Source organism: Microcaecilia unicolor, chromosome 12 (genome assembly GCF_901765095.1).
Source record: "Microcaecilia unicolor chromosome 12, aMicUni1.1, whole genome shotgun sequence".
NCBI lineage: Eukaryota > Metazoa > Chordata > Amphibia > Gymnophiona > Siphonopidae > Microcaecilia > Microcaecilia unicolor.
In genome coordinates, this window is record NC_044042.1 from 29,308,568 (window position 1) to 29,330,471 (window position 21,904).

At 45.0% G+C, this 21,904-nt stretch overlaps 1 protein-coding gene across 3 annotated transcripts in view; it reads right to left on the bottom strand.

The window, feature by feature from the left end:
- The window catches only part of ITPR3 (inositol 1,4,5-trisphosphate receptor type 3), a 251,892-nt gene that overhangs the window by 21,219 nt on the left and 208,769 nt on the right, over positions 1-21,904 (bottom strand). For all 3 annotated transcript variants that reach the window (XM_030220428.1, XM_030220427.1, XM_030220426.1), the window contains exons 37-47: positions 17,707-17,815; positions 17,425-17,515; positions 15,645-15,814; positions 14,845-15,037; positions 13,422-13,600; positions 10,033-10,233; positions 8,295-8,405; positions 7,946-8,041; positions 7,202-7,303; positions 5,439-5,522; positions 1,876-1,989 (exon numbers count right to left, since the gene is read on the bottom strand). In XM_030220428.1, coding sequence (XP_030076288.1) covers positions 1,876-1,989; positions 5,439-5,522; positions 7,202-7,303; positions 7,946-8,041; positions 8,295-8,405; positions 10,033-10,233; positions 13,422-13,600; positions 14,845-15,037; positions 15,645-15,814; positions 17,425-17,515; positions 17,707-17,815 — 1,450 coding nt within the window. The remainder of the gene's footprint in view (positions 1-1,875; positions 1,990-5,438; positions 5,523-7,201; positions 7,304-7,945; positions 8,042-8,294; positions 8,406-10,032; positions 10,234-13,421; positions 13,601-14,844; positions 15,038-15,644; positions 15,815-17,424; positions 17,516-17,706; positions 17,816-21,904) is intronic.

A 21,904-nucleotide genomic window follows, 5' to 3' on the forward strand; every position in this document is an offset into this window, starting at 1 on the left:
GTAAACTAGAAATATGTGCGATTACAAAGTGAAAGTGTGGAGCACTGAAGAGAAAAGGGGAACACTAGGGGTACAGTCAATCAGAGGGGGTACAGAGGAGGAGAGAAGAACACTCTGAGTACAGATCAGAAGAGGGGAACACCTGGGGTAGAGATGACCAGAGGGGAACATTCAGGGCACGGATGAAAAGAGAGGATTCCACACATTCAAACACTTGTACCCAACAGATTCATTACCAACTAGATTTCTGTCATGAGCTTTCAGACAAGTGCCATATGAAGTGCAATCCAACAAGTCTGAACGATACTCAGACAAGAGCAATGTGAAGCCTTCTCTGAAACAAAGCAGATCCCCAAGCAACAAAGCCCCAGAAATAGGGTTACCATACATCCGGTTTTACCCGGACATGTCCTCTTTTTGAGGACACAGCAGGCACCTGGGCGGGTTTTGCCAGCTTGTCCATTTGTCCAGATTTGTGGACGAACGGGCAGGCTGGCGGGTAGGTAGTAGGCAGGTGTCCCAACCTCCCCTCCCCTCCTTTACCTTAGTGTGGTGCCCTGGTGACTGTCTTGCTCTCTGCGCTGCTTCAAAATGGCTGCTGAAAGTTCAGGCAGCGGCCTCAAGAGACTTCCGCAGAAGTCTTACAAGGTCACTACTTGAACTCTTGGCAGCCATTTTGAATCAGCACTGGGAGCAAGAGAGGTCTACAGCCGCACTGGGCAGGAAAGAGGGGGCTCTTTTCTGCCTCAAAGAGGCCACTACAACACCAGGGCAATACAATAAGGTACAGGAAGGGAGAGGAGGGGTAGTGAATGGAGTCATGTTGGTGAAGGGAGGCTGGAAAATTGGGGAGGGGATATACATGGGGGTAGAGAGAGGGAATCTGGCTTTCTTTGGGGGGGGGGGGGTCAAAGTGACAGGGTCCAGGCAGGGTGTGGCAGGGGCAGGGTGTGACAGGGGCAGGGTGAAGGTGCGACAGGGGCGGGGCATGTGTCCTCTTTTTCCCAAGGGCAAATATGATAACCCTACCCAAAGAGGAATGTGCCCTACCTGCAGACAGAGACACAGCCTCCCAGTCATAAGAAAAATGAAGCGGAGGCTTAGAGCAAAGCATTGTACTTGGTTATAGGAGAGGTTGAAACCTGGGAAGCTCTGCTTGGTCCAAGGAGGTTTGATAACAGAAGACGGCATGATGTCACAAGGCTGAAGCCGGTCTCCACCCACTCCACCCAAGGAGGTTTTAGTTCTCCCCAATGAAATGCCGCCATCTTGGTACACCCAAAACAATGACATTGATAGGGTGACAAGCTCAGTCTACTGGCTTCAACCCATATAATGGGACAGATATGCTCATGCCATCTTTTGTTATCAAACCTCATTAGCTGGGTCCCATGTGAGACATGCAATGGCCCATCTGTGTGCATCCATGCAACATACCAACCCCTCGGATGATCTCTCCACTAACTGTAAATGAATCTTAAGGCAGCACTTATGCTCCAGCTAATCTGAAACCATTCCTTTGAAGGGGTGCCAGACTGTACCACATCCTCATCATAAACACCCTTCCCAGCAGTTACTGGCTGCTTCCAAGATCTGCTGCTGGGCCTCAGGCTTCTTACTAGACCCAGCAAGTTGTCCAAGTAGTGCTGTGGAGGGAGGTATTGCTGCAGGCATCCGGGTGCACAGTGCCGCTCTCATGAATGGAGAAGGTAATGCTCCCTTACCTTACTATCCCAAGTGGAACCTTTCTAGAGTTAAGATACCCAAGGAGGTGGGGAGGGAGGGAAGGAGCATAACACATTATCTGATGACAACATCCCTCCCTACACTGCAGCTGGGGATACAGATGATCTTATGAAGAGGAGAAGATCCTACCTCAATCTGAGCCGTGTGGTTCTCATAGTAAGCCAGAGGGTCCTCCTCTTCCTCTTGTACAGGTGTTGTTGTAGACTTCAGCATCTGGGACAGCTGTTTGTTGTTTAGTCTGAGCTGAGAGAAAAGCAATGGCATTAACCAGAAAGGCCAGGCAGAAGCCAGAGCCCATTCATAGGGGTGTAACATAGCACCCTAAATACTAGTTTAGTAAGGCCAGTGACCCCTAAAGTATACCCAAGGTCATTAGCAGACTGATGGTCAAAAGACCTATCCCGGATATTCAAACCTGGATGGTTAAACGGCACTTGACCGGCTATCCAGCGATATTCAGCATGGGACAGCTGGTTATCCCCTGCTGAATATTTCCAGTTAGCGCCCCCTAGGAGATAACTGGCTATATTGCGCAATATAGCCGTCTATCCCTGAATATTCCAGTCATATCTGGCTACCGTAAGCGGCCACATCGGGCAGCTTAAATAGCTGGTATACCTTTAGCTGGTTTAAAGTTAACTGGCTATCTTCGAATATCACATAGCTAATTAACCTTAAGCCAGCTAAAAATAAACCAGATACTCAATGACGGTCATCAGAAATGGCCCGGCATGGAATATCTGAGCTAACCGCTGACCACAGGAGTTAGCTGGGCTCCCTCCCACGGTCTGAATATCAGCCTCCTAGTTACTGATTTGGTTGGTTGGTGAAATTTACCCATTTATGTAAAGACAGAGTTTGAAGCATTTCTGGGTGTGTGATTATTGTATTTATTTATTAAACGTTTTATACCGTTTCTATGAAACAGTTATCATTCAATTAAATTGCATAAAATAGAAGAAATAAAAACAGTTTCTGGAGTTTAACAGGACAGCACTGACTGGTTAGCTTAGTGGGACAAGTCTGGCTCCCAGCAGAGGTCGTCTTAAGAAATTTAAGGGGCCCTTTTACTAAGCCACGATAGGGCTACTGCTCTGGTAGTGTGCGCCAAATCGACCCTACTGCCGAGGTAGCATGGGTGCCTGGTGGAAGTTCCAAAGTTGGTGCGCACAGTTTCCCGCAGTATTTTCTACCGTGGGGGGGGGGGGGGGGGGGGGGGCAGCATGGCCACATTGCCACGCACTGCCTGACTACCAAACGAGTAGTGTCTTCTAAATAGGTGGTAGTAAGGGCTCAAGCAGTAAACAGCCACGCACTAATTTTAATATTAGAGCACGGTCATTTACTGTCCTATTTTTTTAGAAAAAGGCCTTTTTCCCACCATGGCAGGGGCGTAGCTACGGGGAGGCCACGGGGGCCTGGGCCCCTGCAAATTTAATCCGGGCCCCTGGTTTACCTGGCGGGGGTCCCCAACCCCCGCCAGCTGAAGCCTTCTTCAGCGTCAGTCTCCGGCGCAGCCGCGTTCGCTGCCCTGCTCTTCTTTCTTCTTCCTCCTCCTCCTGTGCACGCTGACGCTCCTTTATGTGAAACTGACCAGCGCCCGCGTGCACAGGAGGAGCAAGAAGAAAGAAGAGCAGGGCAGCGAACGCGGCTGCGCCAGAGACTGGCGCTGAAGAAGGCTTCGGCTGGTGGGGATTGCGGACCCCCGCCAGCAAAGGTATTCGTTTGTGAGGGGTAGTGAGGCGAGGCGAGGTGGGGGGGGCGAGGCGGGGGGGGGGGCAAGGAGGTGAGGCGTGGTGGTGGTGGTGGGGGGGTGGCGGGTTGGCACTGAAAATGTGCCCCCAACCTCGGGCTCTGGCCCCCTCCCACCATGAGGTCTGGCTACGCCCCTGCACCACGGTAAAAAATAGCCCAGAGTGCACCAATTCCACGCACCAAAACTAGCGCTGGCCACTTTTTACTGCGGCTTACTAAAAGGGCTCCTAAGTAAATATCTTTGTCTGGTTAACTGGAACCAGGAACGTTCAATGGTACCTAAGCGATGTAGCATATTCAAGTTAACTGGATACAGATGCCCAGTTCATGCTGCCAAGTAAACAAGGCTAGTTTGGGGGGAATGTTCAGTGCTCATTTCAAGTCCTGGGCACCTAACATTAAATGAATCAATTAACTGGATGAAATTTAGGTACCTGATCGGCTGATAACTAGGTTTGTATTATATGTGGTCCAAAATGTCCGCTTAGCTGTCTGGGCATTGACATTGAGTATCTGTGGTGCACAGATCATTTCTAGGTCTACCCTGACTCAGATCATGCCACAATGGTCAGTGCTAGTGTTCAGCAGTATGATCTGGTTAAGTACTGCTGAGTATTAGCAACTGGGCAGGACCTGGGTAAATCATTTTAAATATTTGGGCTTCTCAGTTTTAAGTTCCTAAAGATAAAGTCAGGCACCTATTTTTAGCCCAAAGTTTAGATGTCTAAGATTAGTTGAAAATAGGCATCTTAAAGTCAGGTGCTCAAAGCTCTTTGAATATCAGTCTAAAGCAGTGCTTCCCAATCCTCTCCTGGAGGTACAACTAGTCGGGTTTTCAGGATTACCACAATGAATATGCAATGAGATAAACTTAGATCAGGGGTAGGCAACCTTTATACACAGAAGGCCATATGAATGTCAGTACTATCCCTAGAGGATGGTATCTCTTTCCTTCCCTTCCTTTCCCCCCTCCCCATTGTCTAACATTTCTCTCCTTCCCTCCCCTCCCTCACCGGTGTCTAATATTTCTCTCTTGCTTTATCCTCTCCCCCCAGTCTCTAGCATCCCTCTCCTTCTTTTCACCTCCCCCTCCCCGTGAGCTGTTTTAATTCCTTACCTCCCTCCCCCAGGGCATCCAACCTACGTTTTGTGCGGCTGGATGGCATGGAGCCTTGAGCATCAGCAAATGTTCAAAGCCCGCCAGTTTCTGCCCCCTCCAAACATCCTGCATCAGAGGGGGCAGCAGCTGGCAGGCACTGAGAATGGACAGATGTTCAAAGCCCAGTGCCAGCTGGTCTCACAAAAAGCAATTGTAGATTCGCCACCCTGAGCGAGGGAGGTAAGGAATTAGAAATCTCATGGGTGAGGGAAGCAGGGAAGGAAAATTTGAAGTTGTCATGACATCCGTGGCTTCCCCCTCACCCCCCCCCCCCATCCCATTCTTACACTTATGCTTCCCACAGTCATGTGGGCTGAATAAAATTCAGTGGCAGGCAGTAGGTTGCCCATTTCTGGCTTAAACATACTGGAAATTTCTCATGCATATTCGTTATAGAAAGCCTAAAAACCCAACTGGCTAAGTGTGCCTCCAGGAGAGGGTTGAGAAGCCCTGACCTAAAGATATCTTGCAGGGTCTCACTGCCGGTAGTGTTAAGAACAGTCTCATAAACGATGACTGGACTGGGTTGGGTTGGAAGGCAGAAAAAAATATAAAACAGGGAAACATCCCCAGGTAGTAGTGAATGAAGGAACACTAGATCCCAGGCCTGGTTCGGATTGAGCAAGCTGCTGAAAAGAACAGGAGGAAGATTATTGGGTAACCCCCCCCCCCCCCACCCCTAAACAAAAACAACAAAAAAAAACAGAAACAAAACTTGCTAGTGTGGGGTTAAGGCTACTTCTTGGCAGTACTGGAAGGCGATGCCATGGAGCCCTACCATGGACGAAATGCTCTCCTCCTCTTCCTGGATGCGTTTCACAGGCTTCAGGAGATGCTGCAGATGCTTATTGTGACGAGAGAGCTGGAAAGACAAAGGGAAAGTGGTGGAGGTCACGGCCATGCAACAAGCTCAGAGATCTCAGCTCCTCAAAAACACTGTAACACCTGAAAAATAAGGGCACCATAAGAGGAAATCTGCAGTCAAACACATCCACTATGGATTTTATTTATTTAGACTGTCAGAAACGCTTTTTGAGGGGAGATTTTTCATGCCAAGTCAATACCTGGATGTAGGACAGTCCAGTTCAAGCTTCTCCATGGTTAGGAGCATAGAAAATTCTTCCAGCTGTGGCTATTGCAGCTGGCAATATTACCTATTCACAGCTAATCTGAGAACATCCTACAGGAAGAAAATTTTAGGCCAAGTTTCAGAGAAAGAGCACAGTGCCAGAGTTATCTGGAACTCTTAAGCAGTGTAGAGACAGCCCAAATGCAATGAAATTTGAATCCAGCAGATTTCTGGTGAGTCTTTTTCAAATTGTCCAACTCTGTGACCACGTGTGTGTGAGTTATCATTTTATGTTACAATATTACTATATACTGCCTTCGTTGAACAAAAGCCTAATCCAAAATGGTTTTGTCACACAAAATAATAAAATAAAATATACCATAATAACAATCCATCAATAAAATACAGTAATATGTAGAAAAATGCAATCCTAAAATTTTAAATCAATAAATAATCCCGTAGCAGTTTAGAAAACTGTGACTCCATTGACTTCATTATCATTAGAGCAGGATGGATTACAATCTAGCCAATCAAATAATTCATATCAGATAAGGCAATTTATTTATTTATTTATTTGTTACATTTGTATCCCACATTTTCCCACCTATTTGCAGGCTCAATGTGGCTTACATAGTACCGTACAGGCATTCACCAGTCCGGTAAAGAAACAAATACAGGTGGTATTATGGTTGAGTAAGGGACAAATGTTTCAGTTACAATGGGAATCAAGGAGAGGAAAGATTATTTAGTGTCCAGCACAAGCTTTGGTTATGTTGTGTTGCAGAGTGCAGGCATTTATGTTGGGTTGGCGGGGTATGCCTTTTTGAACAGGTAGGTCTTTTAATGATTTCCTGAAGTTTAGGTGGTCGTAGGTTGTTTTCACAACTTTTGGCAGTTAAACAAAACAACCCACCTTTACAAACCCTCATACAGCTCAAGCCAACTCAACAACCCTAGTGAATTATCAAAAAAGACCCCAAGCTTCTGAATCTATGGTCACTTCTGAAGAGGCTTCCAAAAGGGATACCCCCTTTAAGGTCACTCTTTTATGCGCAAGCTGCTTTCCTAGAAGTCATCAGTAGGGAGGGGGCAGGTCTGACATCAGGTTGGCACGAGTAGGTACACTGCAATCAGCTGGGGTAGATGGAGCACATCAGTCACATGGCTCAATCTCAGAGCTCAATGGTAATGGTCGTATTTTGCACTACCCACAATGAGGTGCTTGCCAAAGAAATGGCAAGTACTCAGTCTAGTTTTCAACCCGAGTTCAGACCCTTAGTACTAACTGATAGCTGACCTCTTGGTGCCAACTCTCAGTAACAGTCCCTAAAGACCAACCCCTCCATAATGACTCCTTTACCTAAATCCCAAGTACAAGTTCTTAATATCACCCTTGGCGTCAATCCCCAGGAACCACATCCAGGTTACTGATCTTCAATACCAGTGCTTGGGACCAACCTTGAGGTACTCACCTGCAATGCTAAGATATAGATGTTATGTCCAACTTCCCGGGGAGAGACTTCTGAGTTCTCACATTCATTTTCCTCATAGTAGGCCTTCTTAATCACATCGACCTGTGAGGGATTGTCCACCAAGAGCAAGACATGAATTTAGGGAACTTAAAAAGATTAAAAAGCGCATCTGTAACAGCATTCTTTAACGCTGGTTGGGGGTAAGCAGTGGGAATTTAGAGAAGAGAAGTGTGCATAACCAATACAAAGTGGAAATGGATGAACCTGCTCCTCGCCACTGATCTATCGGTGGTCAGTGCAGGATGTGGCAAAAAGACTAGACCAAGTCAGGTTATCCACACATGTCATACGACTACAGGTCACAAAGGATCTCCTTTCGAGCTCCCTGGCTCTGCCATCTGTGCATGTCACACATGCACGGGGTGGGGGCAATTTTCAAACTGTTCACAGCGGGACAAAGCCTGTGAGTACTTTGTACCAGTTTTCAAAGCAAATGCATAGGTGTACTCTGAAGTTGCCAGGGGTGCCTGTTTTTTATATGGGGACTTTTTTCCTAGGGAAAAGCATAGAGAGGAGCGATATAATGTATTACTTTCATGAAACATGATACATGGTCCCCAGCAAAGGCAGTGTAAGGTATCACAGCTATGGAATATGATACGCCATCCCAAGAGATGCCGGGGATTCTGCGCCAATGATGAAGCCTTGCTCTAGCTTCCATAATTCACATCCCACATTTCCTACCAGTTCCTGGGGCCGGAGGCTGATGAGAATTCTCTCTGCGTTCTCGCTGTCATGGCGGCTTTCCATCAGTGCCAGTAGCAACTTGGAGGCGTTGTCCTGGAAACAGACACCTAGGTGAAAGGTTAGTGCTTCCTAGCTACACCCAGCTAACACTGCAAGCCAGCAACTGTACTTGGTAAATAATACTCCTCCCCCTCCACTCTCTGGGTGACTTCACCCGAGTTTCACTTGTGACATACACGCAATCGTATGCATCTCTCACACACATGCACACCTACAGACAACGTATGGATGAGTACACCTACATACAGCTTTTCTCTCACACGTACATGCACGTACGACCTTTTACCTTCAGCTGCAGCACCAGGTCCATGCGATACTTGCACAGGGGGCTGATGTCATTCAGGACAAGAGCAGCGATGATGTCAATCCCATTGGACTCATGAGTTACGATACAGCTCTGTGGAAAATATGTATGTTACAAACAGGCAGACATGTATGTACAACAAGGCCACATATATGTACATTACAAGTAGAGTATGCATGAGTACAGTACAGGTATGTGCTACATACACATATTCATGCTTTGTCTTCATATGTAACACACACATTAAGTTTCAAGTTTATCTATAGCTTGATATACTGCCCAAGAGCGAACTGCCTGAGCGGTTTACAATTATATCAATAAAAAGAGTAAGACAATACTTCCCAAGGACCGTCTTCCGTAACCTGGTACAATCATTGGTACTCAGTCACCTAGACTATTGTAATGCACTCTACACTGGCTGCAAAGAGCAAATACTCAAAAAACTCCAGACAGCCCAGAATACAGCAGCCAGACTCATAATCAGAAAAATCAAAATATGAAAGTGCTAATCCCCTACGAGAAAAGTTACACTGGCTCCCACTCAAAGAACGCATCACGTTCAAAATATGTACTCTAGTTCACAAAATCATCCACGGCGAAGCCCCAGCCTACATGTCAGACTTGACAGACTTACCACCCAGGAATGCTTAAAACGCATCTCAAACATTCCTTAATCTTCATTTCCCTAACTGTAAAGGTCTAAAATTCAAACTAATGCACGCATCAACCTTTTCATATATGAGCACACAAATTTGGAATGCGCTGCCGCGCAACCTAAAAACGATCTATGATCTAACCAACTTTCGCAAACTACTGAAGACCCATCTCTTTAACAGGACATACCACAAAGATTAACATATGTGAACTCCCCCACATGTATCCAAAACTGTCTTAAAATGTTCTCTTGTTATATTACTATCATGTTTTTCATTATCATGTAACCCAAAATCCTTCTGTAATACCAAACGTCTATTCTCTTCTTATTTCCACTATTCATGACGTATTGTAAGCCACATTGAGCCTGCAAAGAGGTGGGAAAATGTGGGATACAGATGCAATAAATAAATAAATAAAATCCAACCTAAAGAAAGAAAAGTAAACTACAAATATCAACAGGAAAGAGCCAAAGAGACAGAATAGCCATAGGGTTAAGATGTTTCAGTAGTGGATGGTGGCCCCCTTCTTCCAAAAGGGCGAAGGCAGGAGGAATATGAATGCAATTAGTTGTGGCTGATTTGAAACTTGACTGGGAAGGTTGAAGCCTTATAGATAATGGGAACGAAGTCTATAAAGTAGGAGCTGTTACACTAAAAACGTGAACTTGTATAGTGTCTAGAGCTATGATGCGAGAAGTGGGAATTGTTAAGCGATTTTGCTGTGAAGATCTAAGAGATCAGGAGGGAACACAGGGGATCAGGAGGCGGGAAAGGTACAATGGTTGATCTGTGTGGTAGATCTTATGGGTAAGGTCCAAAATCTTGTACGTTATCCTATGGGCCACAGGTAACCAGCGTTCTTGATGTAGAAAGGGAGTGAACCGCATTGGGATGTATTACAAACATGATGCTCACGTGTACATATTACAGGTATGTGGAATACACATTCATGCACTAAAAGGAATAGAACACATTCAGATAGAGGTATGTGAAATGCACATAGACACAAGCCATAAGGGTGGAAAACAGCTGATAGACCAGTCTGAGCTCCAGCAGTACCGTACTTGATTCTCATGGCAGGGGCCCTGGCAGTACTCGGTCAGGGTCTCCAATGTCTGGATGATGAGGGGCACATTGTTCTCATTGATGTAAAGGCCAAGCAGCCCCAGGCCTCCTGTGGTGCTGCCACACATTATGTCCAGGAACTGCAGAGTCTCACACACCAAGTTGTAATTCGTCTTGTTGTTCTGGTTCCGTAGAAAATCCTGCAAGGAAGGAAAATACTGACGCGCAAGGTCCCAAAAGCCAAGAGAGATTAAGCCCGTGCTTAGGGGAGCAAAGCCCTGTGAGTCCACACAACAGTAAATGAGGCCCTTTCCATGGGGTAGAAGCAGGACCGGCTCAACTATTAGAAGAACTAGGCAATTGCCTAGGGCAGCACTTTCTTGAAGGCAGCAAAGAGCAATTTCGGTTGAAGGAATACAACAGGTCCTGGCAGCCACACAAACTCAAAGAGTACTCATCAGTGAGTACTCTTGCACCTTCACAGGACCACTTTAGTAATGGCATTGAGATGATCGTAACTGTTGAGTTTAATTATCAAAACCTTGGGGGAGTGGAGGAGCCAACAGACCTAAAAGTTAACTGAGGGGGACCACATGGCTGAAGTTCACCCAGGGCACCTCATACACCTGGGTGGAAGGCTGCAAGGAGCTGATTCTTATACTCTGCAAACGAACATATCAGCAAGTCAATTCTGTCTGGCACACTAAATAGTAATGACCGCTGACACTGCTCCAACAGCCACGATCTGAAAATCAACTGCTATCTGACGTGGGGATCCAACAATTCATGCACAAGAACTCTTCAAGCAAAGTAAATACTAGCAGAATAGGAATCAAGCATTTATAACAAGAATCAAACTTTTAATACTATAAAGACTGCAGGAGCACGAAGTGAATGTATGCCATTTAAATACCTGGTCCACTCCACCTTTGATGAGCGCAAAGCAAAACGCTGGCCACCGTCGGTGGAACCGTGATTACTTTAAATTTCTGATAAGCTCTGCATTTTTGTAAAATATTTAAACACTTGAAGTATTAAGTAAAAAGAAGCCTAAGAAAATTCTTTGGAAGGTTTTTTATGCCGATGAAGTAACTGACTTATGCGTTGGCAATGCCATAGACCAGGTCTTTTCCTTCCATTTTAGAATTTATTTCTGGGCTGTCTTTATAATATTATAAGCTTGATTTTTGTTATAAATGCTTGATTCCAACACTGCTAATATTAACTTTGCTTGAAGAGGTTTTTTTTGCATTTTTGATATATATATATATATATATATATATATATATATATATATATATATATATACAGTGGGGGAAATAAGTATTTGATCCCTTTCTGATTTTGTAAGTTTGCCCACTGACAAAGACATGAGCAGCCCATAATTGAAGGGTAGGTTATTGGTAACAGTGAGAGATAGCACATCACAAATTAAATCCGGAAAATCACAGTGTGGAAAGTATATGAATTTATTTGCATTCTGCAGAGGGAAATAAGTATTTAATCCCTCTGGCAAACAAGACCTAATACTTGGTGGCAAAACCCTTGTTGGCAAGCACAGCGGTCAGACGTCTTCTGTAGTTGATGATGAGGTTTGCACACATGTCAGGAGGAATTTTGGTCCACTCCTCTTTGCAGATCATCTCTAAATCATTAAGAGTTCTGGGCTGTCGCTTGGCAACTCGCAGCTTCAGCTCCCTCCATAAGTTTTCAATGGGATTAAGGTCTGGTGACTGGCTAGGCCACTCCATGACCCTAATGTGCTTCTTCCTGAGCCACTCCTTTGTTGCCTTGGCTGTATGTTTTGGGTCACTGTCGTGCTGGAAGACCCAGCCACGACCCATTTTTAAGGCCCTGGCGGAGGGAAGGAGGTTGTCACTCAGAATTGTACGGTACATGGCCCCATCCATTCTCCCATTGATGCGGTGAAGTAGTCCTGTGCCCTTAGCAGAGAAACACCCCCAAAACATAACATTTCCACCTCCATGCTTGACAGTGGGGACGGTGTTCTTTGGGTCATAGGCAGCATTTCTCTTCCTCCAAACACGGCGAGTTGAGTTCATGCCAAAGAGCTCAATTTTTGTCTCATCTGACCACAGCACCTTCTCTCAATCACTCTCGGCATCATCCAGGTGTTCACTGGCAAACTTCAGACGGGCCGTCACATGTGCCTTCCGGAGCAGGGGGACCTTGCGGGCACTGCAGGATTGCAATCCGTTATGTCGTAATGTGTTACCAATGGTTTTCGTGGTGACAGTGGTCCCAGCTGCCTTGAGATCATTGACAAGTTCCCCCCTTGTAGTTGTAGGCTGATTTCTAACCTTCCTCATGATCAAGGATACCCCACGAGGTGAGATTTTGCGTGGAGCCCCAGATCTTTGTCGATTGACAGTCATTTTGTACTTCTTCCATTTTCTTACTATGGCACCAACAGTTGTCTCCTTCTCGCCCAGCGTCTTACTGATGGTTTTGTAGCCCATTCCAGCCTTGTGCAGGTGTATGATCTTGTCCCTGACATCCTTAGACAGCTCCTTGCTCTTGGCCATTTTGTAGAGGTTAGAGTCTGACTGATTCACTGAGTCTGTGGACAGGTGTCTTTCATACAGGTGACCATTGCCGACAGCTGTCTGTCATGCAGGTAACGAGTTGATTTGGAGCATCTACCTGGTCTGTAGGGGCCAGATCTCTTACTGGTTGGTGGGGGATCAAATACTTATTTCCCTCTGCAGAATGCAAATAAATTCATATACTTTCCACAATGTGATTTTCCGGATTTAATTTGTGATGTGCTATCTCTCACTGTTACCAATAACCTACCCTTCAATTATGGGCTGCTCATGTCTTTGTCAGTGGGCAAACTTACAAAATCAGCAAGGGATCAAATACTTATTTCCCCCACTGTATATATATATATATATATATATATATATATATATATATATCTTCTGATTCTCCTTATACACTTATTGTTGCAATATAAGGAACGTTAGAATGATTTATAATATATAACAGCAAGCTTTACAGCAAAATACACTGGAAACACATATATGGCCATCTCCCCAAGAAACTGCTACCTTGGGTGACTGCCTAGTTTTGCCTAACGGCTGGGACAGCCCTGGCCACATTTGATGACAGACCTTGCTTTTGGCGCCTAACCACCTTCCCCATTCATGATACCTACACTGACTACATAGTTTATTACCTTTAGATTGTAAGCTCTCTTGAGCAGGGACTGTCCTTCCCCTTGTTTAAAATTGTACAGCGCTGCGTAACCCTAGCAGCGCTATAGAAATGCTAAGTAGTAGTAGTAGTAGTCACTATAAACCTAAATTTAACCCTGTCTGTTCTACACAGAGGACACTTGGCACTGGACTCTGTGGTCATTCACCTGCAGGTCAGGGTTGTGGTTCTCACACAAAAGCTGAAGGAAGCGGAGGATGGGTTCCATGATCAGTACCACAGGCCCCATCTCATTGCTCTCGCCGTGGTCTCCAGCCTCCTTCCGGAAGGCAGTGCTTATGGCATGGCGGGAATGGCCATTCACTGCCAGCAAGTGGTTATTGCGCCCTGAGAAGAAATTCAGCATTTGTTATTACAACATCAAATACAGCCCCATGTGAAATCCTGCCTACCTGAGCAAACTCCCAATCTGCAGGCTGGTCAAATTTCAGGAGGGAAATTTGACCTTTGGTACAGGCCTCAGACTGAATAAAGACAGTTCTTCATCTCCTCAGCCTTCCTAGAGTTCACTGGTAATTGCTGTGAATCTTGGAGCCTGTGCTGTAAGCAGTAGAAGAAGCAGGCTGGGCTCATGTGCCATGGCCTTCGCTATTACATGTCTAAGAGAATTGCCCTGATGGCTTTAATATCATCACTAAAGGGTCAGAATGCCACAAAGAGCAGAAATTCACATTTCAGTTGAAGCTGATGGATGACTGTTCCTCTCTCCCTTCTTTTACTGGCCGACCCAATATTCCAAATGCAATTTCTGTTCTCTAAAGCAATACCAACATACTAAAACCAATACATCAGAGGCTAGCAAAGCAAACAAGGGTCATTACCTACCTGTAACTGCTATTCTTCAAAGAAAATGACCCATAATTATGTGATCTTTGACTATTCTTGCTGGCAGAGAAATAAGGTGCACAGTGCATGTGTGAAAATGTGAAAGCGTGTCCAGAGGTTTCTCAGTGAAAGCGAGTAACAAAAACAAAAATAATCCAAAATTTAAAAAAAGATCAAATTTGTATTTAAAAATACAAATACATAAAAGAATTAAAAAATGAAAAAGACGACACTTGTTTATAAAAAATTAAAACACTTTATTAATTAAAGGATAGCAGGGAGAAAGGGACTCGACACAGCTGTGTTTCGGCCATGCAGGCCTGTGTCAGGAGTCTTCTCCCTGCTATCCTTTAATTAATAAAGTGTTTTAATTTTTTTATAAACAAGTGTCGTCTTTTTCATTTTTTAATTCTTTTATGTATTTGAATTTTTAAATACAAATTTGATCTTTTTTTAAATTTTGGATTATTTTTGTTTTTGTTAGTCATCTTCGCTGTTTTGCTTTTTTGGTGTTTTTTGCGAAGACTGGTTTCTTCTGTTTTTTTGTACTTCTCAGTGAAAGCTCCATAGATACTTTTCCTTCTCCAATCTACATCCCCCCCTTTACCCTTTTCGGGGAGGACAGTGAGAAACAATTTTCAAAACACGTTTGTAAACTTGTCTGAAAGTTTCTCTCCCCATAAATTCCAGTTCCAGCCTGGAGCAGGGTCTCTGGCAATTTCTTGTCCTATTCTCTTGCTACTCACCTTTGGACGCAGCGGCGGCGGGGGCGGCCTCATTGCTGGTCTCTCTTTCCTCTCGAGACTTGCTTCCCAGGTCATTCATGTTCACAGACACCGTGGATTTGATCTCCTGCTGGGCGCTCTTTATCCGATCGTGCAGCACCTTGAAGAATTTCTCAGACTTGTTGTCTCCTTTCATCAAGTTATAAAAGGAATTCTGCAGAGTCAAGTCACAAGGGTCAGACTCCAGCACAGAGAGTTAGCTTACATGTCCCCTCACTAGCCCTGTCTCACTTCTAGGGTCCTCATAGTACATGAGTTTGGTTTCCTCCATCCCTCCTGTCTTTGCTCCCATTCCTGGCTGACGAAAGATCTTTCAATTGTCCTTTACCTGCATCCCCCCTGCGTCTAATGGAACCTTCCATCCTCCTCTATCTCCACGTTTCCCTAGGTCTAAAGGTACCATTCATGCTACCTATCTGCGCTCCCTGTGGCTGTCCTTGTGTCTTCCATCATATTTGCAACTGCCCTCACCTCACCCGACTGTAGTGCTATCTTCTACCTTACATTAATCTCTGTATTGCTCCCACTCTGTCTTCCTTCCTACTTGCATCTGTGTCCAGTTGGGGTACTTTCAACCTACTTGTATCTCTCCTCCTGGTTGTAGTGGTACCTTTCATCCTACCTGAAGCTTTGTGAACCCCTGGTTATAGTGGTATTTTTCACTGTACCTGTGTACTTCCTGGTTAAAGTGGTACCTTCTGTTGTACCTGTATCTATGCCTCCCCCCCCCCAACCGGTTTCACTAATACTTTCCACTTTACCTGTATCTCTGTATTTCCCCCTTCCAGCAATCGGATAGCCAACAGGATGCTTTCCTGGAAAATCTTGTCATTCTTGGAGTTCATGATAAGGTCCGCTACCAGCTTGGTGGCCCCCTCCCTGTCCAGCTTGCACTGAATCGCAGCAATGAGGGACCAGTCGTGGTCCTGGCCTAGAGAGAGAGAGGGGGGAGGGGGGGAAATGTTGAGGATGTCCTGAACCTCTCATATTCTGAGACAGATCTTCTCCGACTACACCTCACATCCCCCCAGCATCAGCCCCCACCACCACAAAATTTCAATCCAGCCCTGTATGCAGAGCTGCTGTTCACAGTTTCACTGGTTGGATCTGATGTCACTTCCATTCTTGTGTACTTCACACTTCCTGATTCTGAGAGAATACAGGGAGCACTTGCCTTTGGAAATGGATGTTTAGCTAGAGAGAAAGCCCTTTTCAAAAGAGGAAAAAGGAGTGGAACTGCGACTGTCATGGCGAACTACACGTATGGAGTTTACCTTTAAATCCTTGCAAATATGACCCGGTGAAGACGGACCACCCACAAACTATTTGAATATTTATGATCCCAATGTCCCTGTCAGGCAAAAAATTTTCAAAGGGAAAACTCTGTGGGGCATTTCCCTTTAAAGCTGAGCTTGCAGGCCCATGGATGCAAGATTCAGAGTGGACTGCAAATTGTCCAGAAAACAGCCACTCTGACATTATGTGGGGTATGTATGCACAAAAAAACAAAGCAAAAAAAAAACAAACAAACAAGGAAGACACTCTCCACAGTACAGCAAAACCAGACAAAAACAGCAAAGCGGACAATGGATGGCAGAAGATTCTTTATTGAATATGCAAATTACTCGACATGGACCGTGTTTCAGCCCGAAGGCCTGCCTCAGGAGTCAAAAGATATCTGGATCAGTAGTACAATGTAACACTAAGATCACAATGGTTACAAAAATATCTAAGCACAAGCAGAAATATCATCTAGTGAAACACTGCCAAGTGATTCTCCTGGAAGATCTTTTGACTCCTGAGGCAGGCCTTTGGGCCGAAACATGGTCCGTGTGGCGACATTTGCATATCAGTAAAGAATCTTCTGCCATCCATTGACCACTTCGCTGTTTTTGTCTGGCTTTGCTGCACAAAAAAACAAGTACACAGAAACTCTGTACAACTTTCTTCACTACCTGGCACTTTGTGATCCAACACGACCTGCCATACCTAAACAGCACTGACTCCCAGAACAGCAACAACCCTACCTACAAAAACACAACACTGCAAATACTACACTAGGCCCTTTCAAGAACCTGTAGATTCTGAACCTGCTTTTTCGTGGGGGCAATAATCAGAAGTTTTTATGTGGAACGTATCACATCAGGGAGGCTGGGAATGACTGCAACAAGCAGACCCCACTCCTCGAAAACAATGTGCTGCCAAGTCACACCTCCTTGGAGAAGAGACAGAGGCATTCTTGTTTAGGTTCAGCAAGAAAAAACAGGTGCCTAGATTACTTCTTCAAGTCTTTGCACCCACTTTTCCAGCAAAATTCTACCTGCAGAGAAAGCAGGAGCTGGTAGCTGCAAAACGTTTCAAAGGGAAAGTACACATATACACTCTCTCTGTGATCTTTCTCCCAGTGCAGCCTGCTAGAACATTATTTTCCCAGAATGAAGACCGTAAGAAGGTATTGAGAAAAAGAGAAAAGAAAGAGAGAGGAACACTAGAAAGTCAGAAAGAGACAGGACATACAGTTTGATTGCCAGTGTTTCTCACCTCCAATCCCAGTGTCTATCACTTCTCCTTTAGGGCTGGATTTCTTGGTTTGCAGATAATTCGCCATAAGCATTTTCCTCAAAGCATTGCCCTGTCACCAAAGAGAGATAAATTGATTCACAAATCTCAAAAGATCTTGCAATGAGGTAAGAGCGACCTGCACCATGCAAACACACTCCTGCAAAGTCTCCCTGGGTCGCTGCTCATGCTGTCTCCCCACAGTCTCGCCATGTGATCCCTCTGCATCACCATCCTGTGCGGTCTTCCTGAGTTGTTGCTCACCCTGTCTCCATAGCTGTTCTTCTTCACAAGCATCTGCTGCAGGGTCCTTAGCACCTTGATGCACAACTTCTCCTCGGAGTCCATCAGGTTCTTGGTATGCTGGATCAGCCTGGACAGGGCAGGAAAGCACAGGGTCATCTCTTGCTCACTTAACACCCTCATTTTAGAGCTATATATTCTAGTCTTAAGGGTCATCTTTATGATTTTGGCACAATAATGCACACAGACAAGAAAAGAGAGTCCTCATACAGCTTGTAAAAAGCACAGATGTCCTGAAACTTCAGGCACCAATACCAAGATCCAGCGCCATAAACCCTCAGGGATACCCTGGGATTTTTTCCCCATTTTATATCCTTCTCCAAATCAGCCCAGTAATCACAGCAAAGATCCTGTGGTCATGCATCACAGCTCCTTTGAAAACCCTGCCATCATAGGTCCTACGTCCTACTAGTGCCCGATGACCCAGGAACTAGCCTCTCAGAGCATTCCAGGAACTGAAACGTCCACACCTCACCATCTGCAGAAGACAGAGAAATGCTGAGGAGTACAAGCTGAATAGTGCCCTTATACAGCAACACCAAAGCAGATACTTTGAAGTCCAAAAGAGTCTTTATTCAAACAAATCCCGATGTGGCCACATTTCACCAAATAGGCTGCATCAGGGGTAAACATAAACAACTAACCAGGGTCACAGAAGATTTACCCTGGCAGAAAAACTGAGCATCCAAGATGACTTGAATGAAGCTTATTATCCACAGAGGGCAGAGCAACAGCTTCTCTGCCGGGGTAAATCTTGTGTGACCCTGGTTAGTTGTTTATGTTTACCCCCGATGCAGCCTATTTGGTGAAATGTGGCCACGTCGGGATTTGTTTGAATAAAGACTCTTTTGGACTTCACAGTGTCTGCTTTAGTGTTGCTCTGTTCTAGTGCTGCAAGACACTTAGTGCCTCTTTTTTGGTCTGAAGTGCCCTTGTAAGGCAGAGTTCATAATTCATTGCTCTCTGTTTCCATTTACCGGTTGTCAACACAACCCTCAGGTTCTGGACTGGTCTGGTGAGAATGCTAAGGAAGACTCCCTTTCTCATCCCTATGGGGACAGTGAATGCTACTCCAGCCTCCTCAGCCCCAGTTGAACCAGGAAGCCGATGACCTGAGCTGGGAATCATAATCAAAGCAAAGTGCCATTGCGCCACCGGGCAGTCCTAGCACAAGTTTGTTTTCACCATTATTTTTTGTGGCTTTTTTCCTCCCTTTTCTGGTTGCAGAATATTAAATCCTTTGATGAGCTTTTTTCCAATCTGACCCAATGAACTCATCTGTTGCTTTTTAAACCTTTTTTGCCTGAATCCTACATTTTGTTTTTGGTCACTTCAAATGCATCCTCTGCTTCATTATTTGCATTATCGCCTTGCTGGATCCCTGCTGAGTGCTACAATTCCTTCTTTGGATATATGTACCAGGGAAATACAGCTATAAGGGGCACCTTCCCTGAGAGCGCCATTAGGGAAACCCTAATCTCAGGAGACCTCCAGCCCCGCTAAGATTTCTTCAGAATACTCTCATTTCTTCCCATTCTCTGTGGTCTCTCTTCTCTCCTTTTCCTGTCACCAGGAGACCTCCAGCCCCGCTAAGATTTCTTCAGAATACTCTCATTTCTTCCCTATCATGTAATCTCTCCCTTCTTTCCCTGAGATATTTCTTCTCTCACCCTCTGTTTCTGTGACTTTTCTCCTTTGACTCTGGTTTCTCTTCCCTCATCCTACTCTGTGGTGTTTCTTTTGTCTCTCTCTCTCTCTCTTTATGGTCTCCCATCCCATCTGCACTTAAACTTGAGAATCTGCATGTGTACTTTTCCTCCCCGACCTAAAAACAACCTCAGGAACACCTCACCTAAATGTGCTAAGCCTATTTGAATTGTAGAACAAGGGACAGATTTTTAGCTGCACTGAGGAAAAGCAATTTGGTGACGGCTGATTTACATAGGTAAATTGCTTTTTACCCACAGAAACAGCTTGAAATCCCTATAAGTATTGCAAATTCATTTTCATGAATATTTGTATAGGAAGAAGAATCTGCAAAAACATGAACAGCAGTGGCTGAAATCCTTGCACACAGCTGGCCAGCTCCACCCCCTCCACACCTCCAGGCCAAGTCCCCATTCCATCAAACAGCGTGGATACTTTTGCCAACAGAGGAAGAGGGCACCTTTCAACTTCCAGTTTCCACAGGTAAATAGCTATGAAAATTGCCCTCATTAAGGTACATTGTATGAAGCTGTTTCCACATGTAGAACCTGTTTACACGCAGAAAAGGGCTTTTATAACTGTGAGGCTGTGTACACATGAAGGTGTTCCCAAGGTGATAGTTTGGGCAGAGCAGAGGCAGAGTTATGAGGTACACACTTATTTACAAAAGAATACCTGAGTACACACGGAGTGCACGCACATATTTACACTTTTTTGGAGCAGTGTAAATTTGTACAAGGGCGTGTGCATGCTGCTGGGGCTGGCTGTGAGAGGCTATTTATAAAAGGCATCTAGGTTGCCTTCACAAAAATAGGTGTCTTTTTGAAATTCTCACTTAGACATGCTCCTACAAAATTAAGTACATAAGTAATGCCACACTGGGAAAAGACCAAGGGTCCATCGAGCCCAGCATCCTGTCCCCGACAGCGGCCAATCCAGGCCAAGGGCACCTGGCGAGCTTCCCAAACGTACAAACATTCTATACAATCAAGCCATTGTGACATCACTAATGAGGTTGGCTCTTATTGGTGGAATGAGCCACTATGACATCACAATAGGTTAAATCACTGCTCTATGTAATAAAAGTGAGCCAAGTAGAGGACATAAGTACATAAGTAATGCCACACTGGGAAAAGACCAAGGGTCCATCGAGCCCAGCATCCTGTCCCCGACAGCGGCCAATCCAGGCCAAGGGCACCTGGCAAGCTTCCCAAACCTACAAACATTCTATACATGTTATTCCTGGAATTTCCCGCTACAAAACTACTAAAAATCCAGATTGAACACATAAGGGTGGGACTTTCTGTGGTTACAATCAAAGTGGTTTACATATTATATACAGGTACATATTTTGTACCTGGGGCAACGGAGGGTTAAGTGACTTGCTGCAGTGGGAATTGAGCCCATTCCCCTGGTTCTCAGGCCACTGTACTAATCAATAGGCTACTCCTCCATAGATCCCCCCCCCCCCACACCATAAAGCAGTACTTTACAGCATGGTAGGGATAAAATGATCAAAATATTTTAACAATAACATTCAGTCTGTCCAGTTGCCCCACCCAGCCTGTTGTGGATTTTTTTCAGTGTAGTCCAAACATTATTACTACAGTTGACTTTTGCAATTCCCTTTTAATTGGGTCACCATCTACACAGATTTGTTGCCTCCAGTTAGTTCCGAACGCTGCTGCTCACAGTTTGGCTGTGGTTACAGGGGATTCATGCCCCTGGCTCTTGCTCAGTTACTGAAGTTGCAAGTATCGTATCATTTCAGGCTTAAGATCAACTGTCTGACATGCAAAGCATTTCAGGATGGTGATACCACTTATTTACAAAGCTGGTTTAGCATTTTATAGTCCTACGCATTGACACTGTTCATCTCAAAGGACCCTCCTTTAAAACGTTCAGCTGATGTCTACCAGGAAATGGGCTTTTTCATCCTCATTCCTCATGGCTGGAACGACAACCGGGTTATTTGCATGCTAAGAAACTGCTTCAGACCCTCTTTTCTCCTGAGGTCTTTCTGTGGGTGTGGGTCATGGTTCTCTGCTTATTCCTGTAGCTTTATTATCTAATGATGTATCTCAATGTTTATTATTTGTCTTATGATATATCTCATTGTTTATTACTTTGTAACCTGCCTGCAGTCTCTTCAGATAAATAGCTGTGTGCTAAATATGAATAAATAAATGCATTTGACAGCTATGATGCAGACCCGACCCCCGACACTCCCCGCTGACCTGACCTACACCAATCAAGAATGGCCCTGGCGGCCTAATGACTTCCCCCCACATCTACTACTACTACTACTACTTAGCATTTCTATAGCGCTGCCAGGGTTACGCAGCGCTGTACAAGGTTAGCATGGGCAAGGACAGTCCCTGCTCAAGAGAGCTTACAATCTAAAGGTTACAAACTATGTAGTCAGTGTAGGTAACTTACAACTTATGTAGTC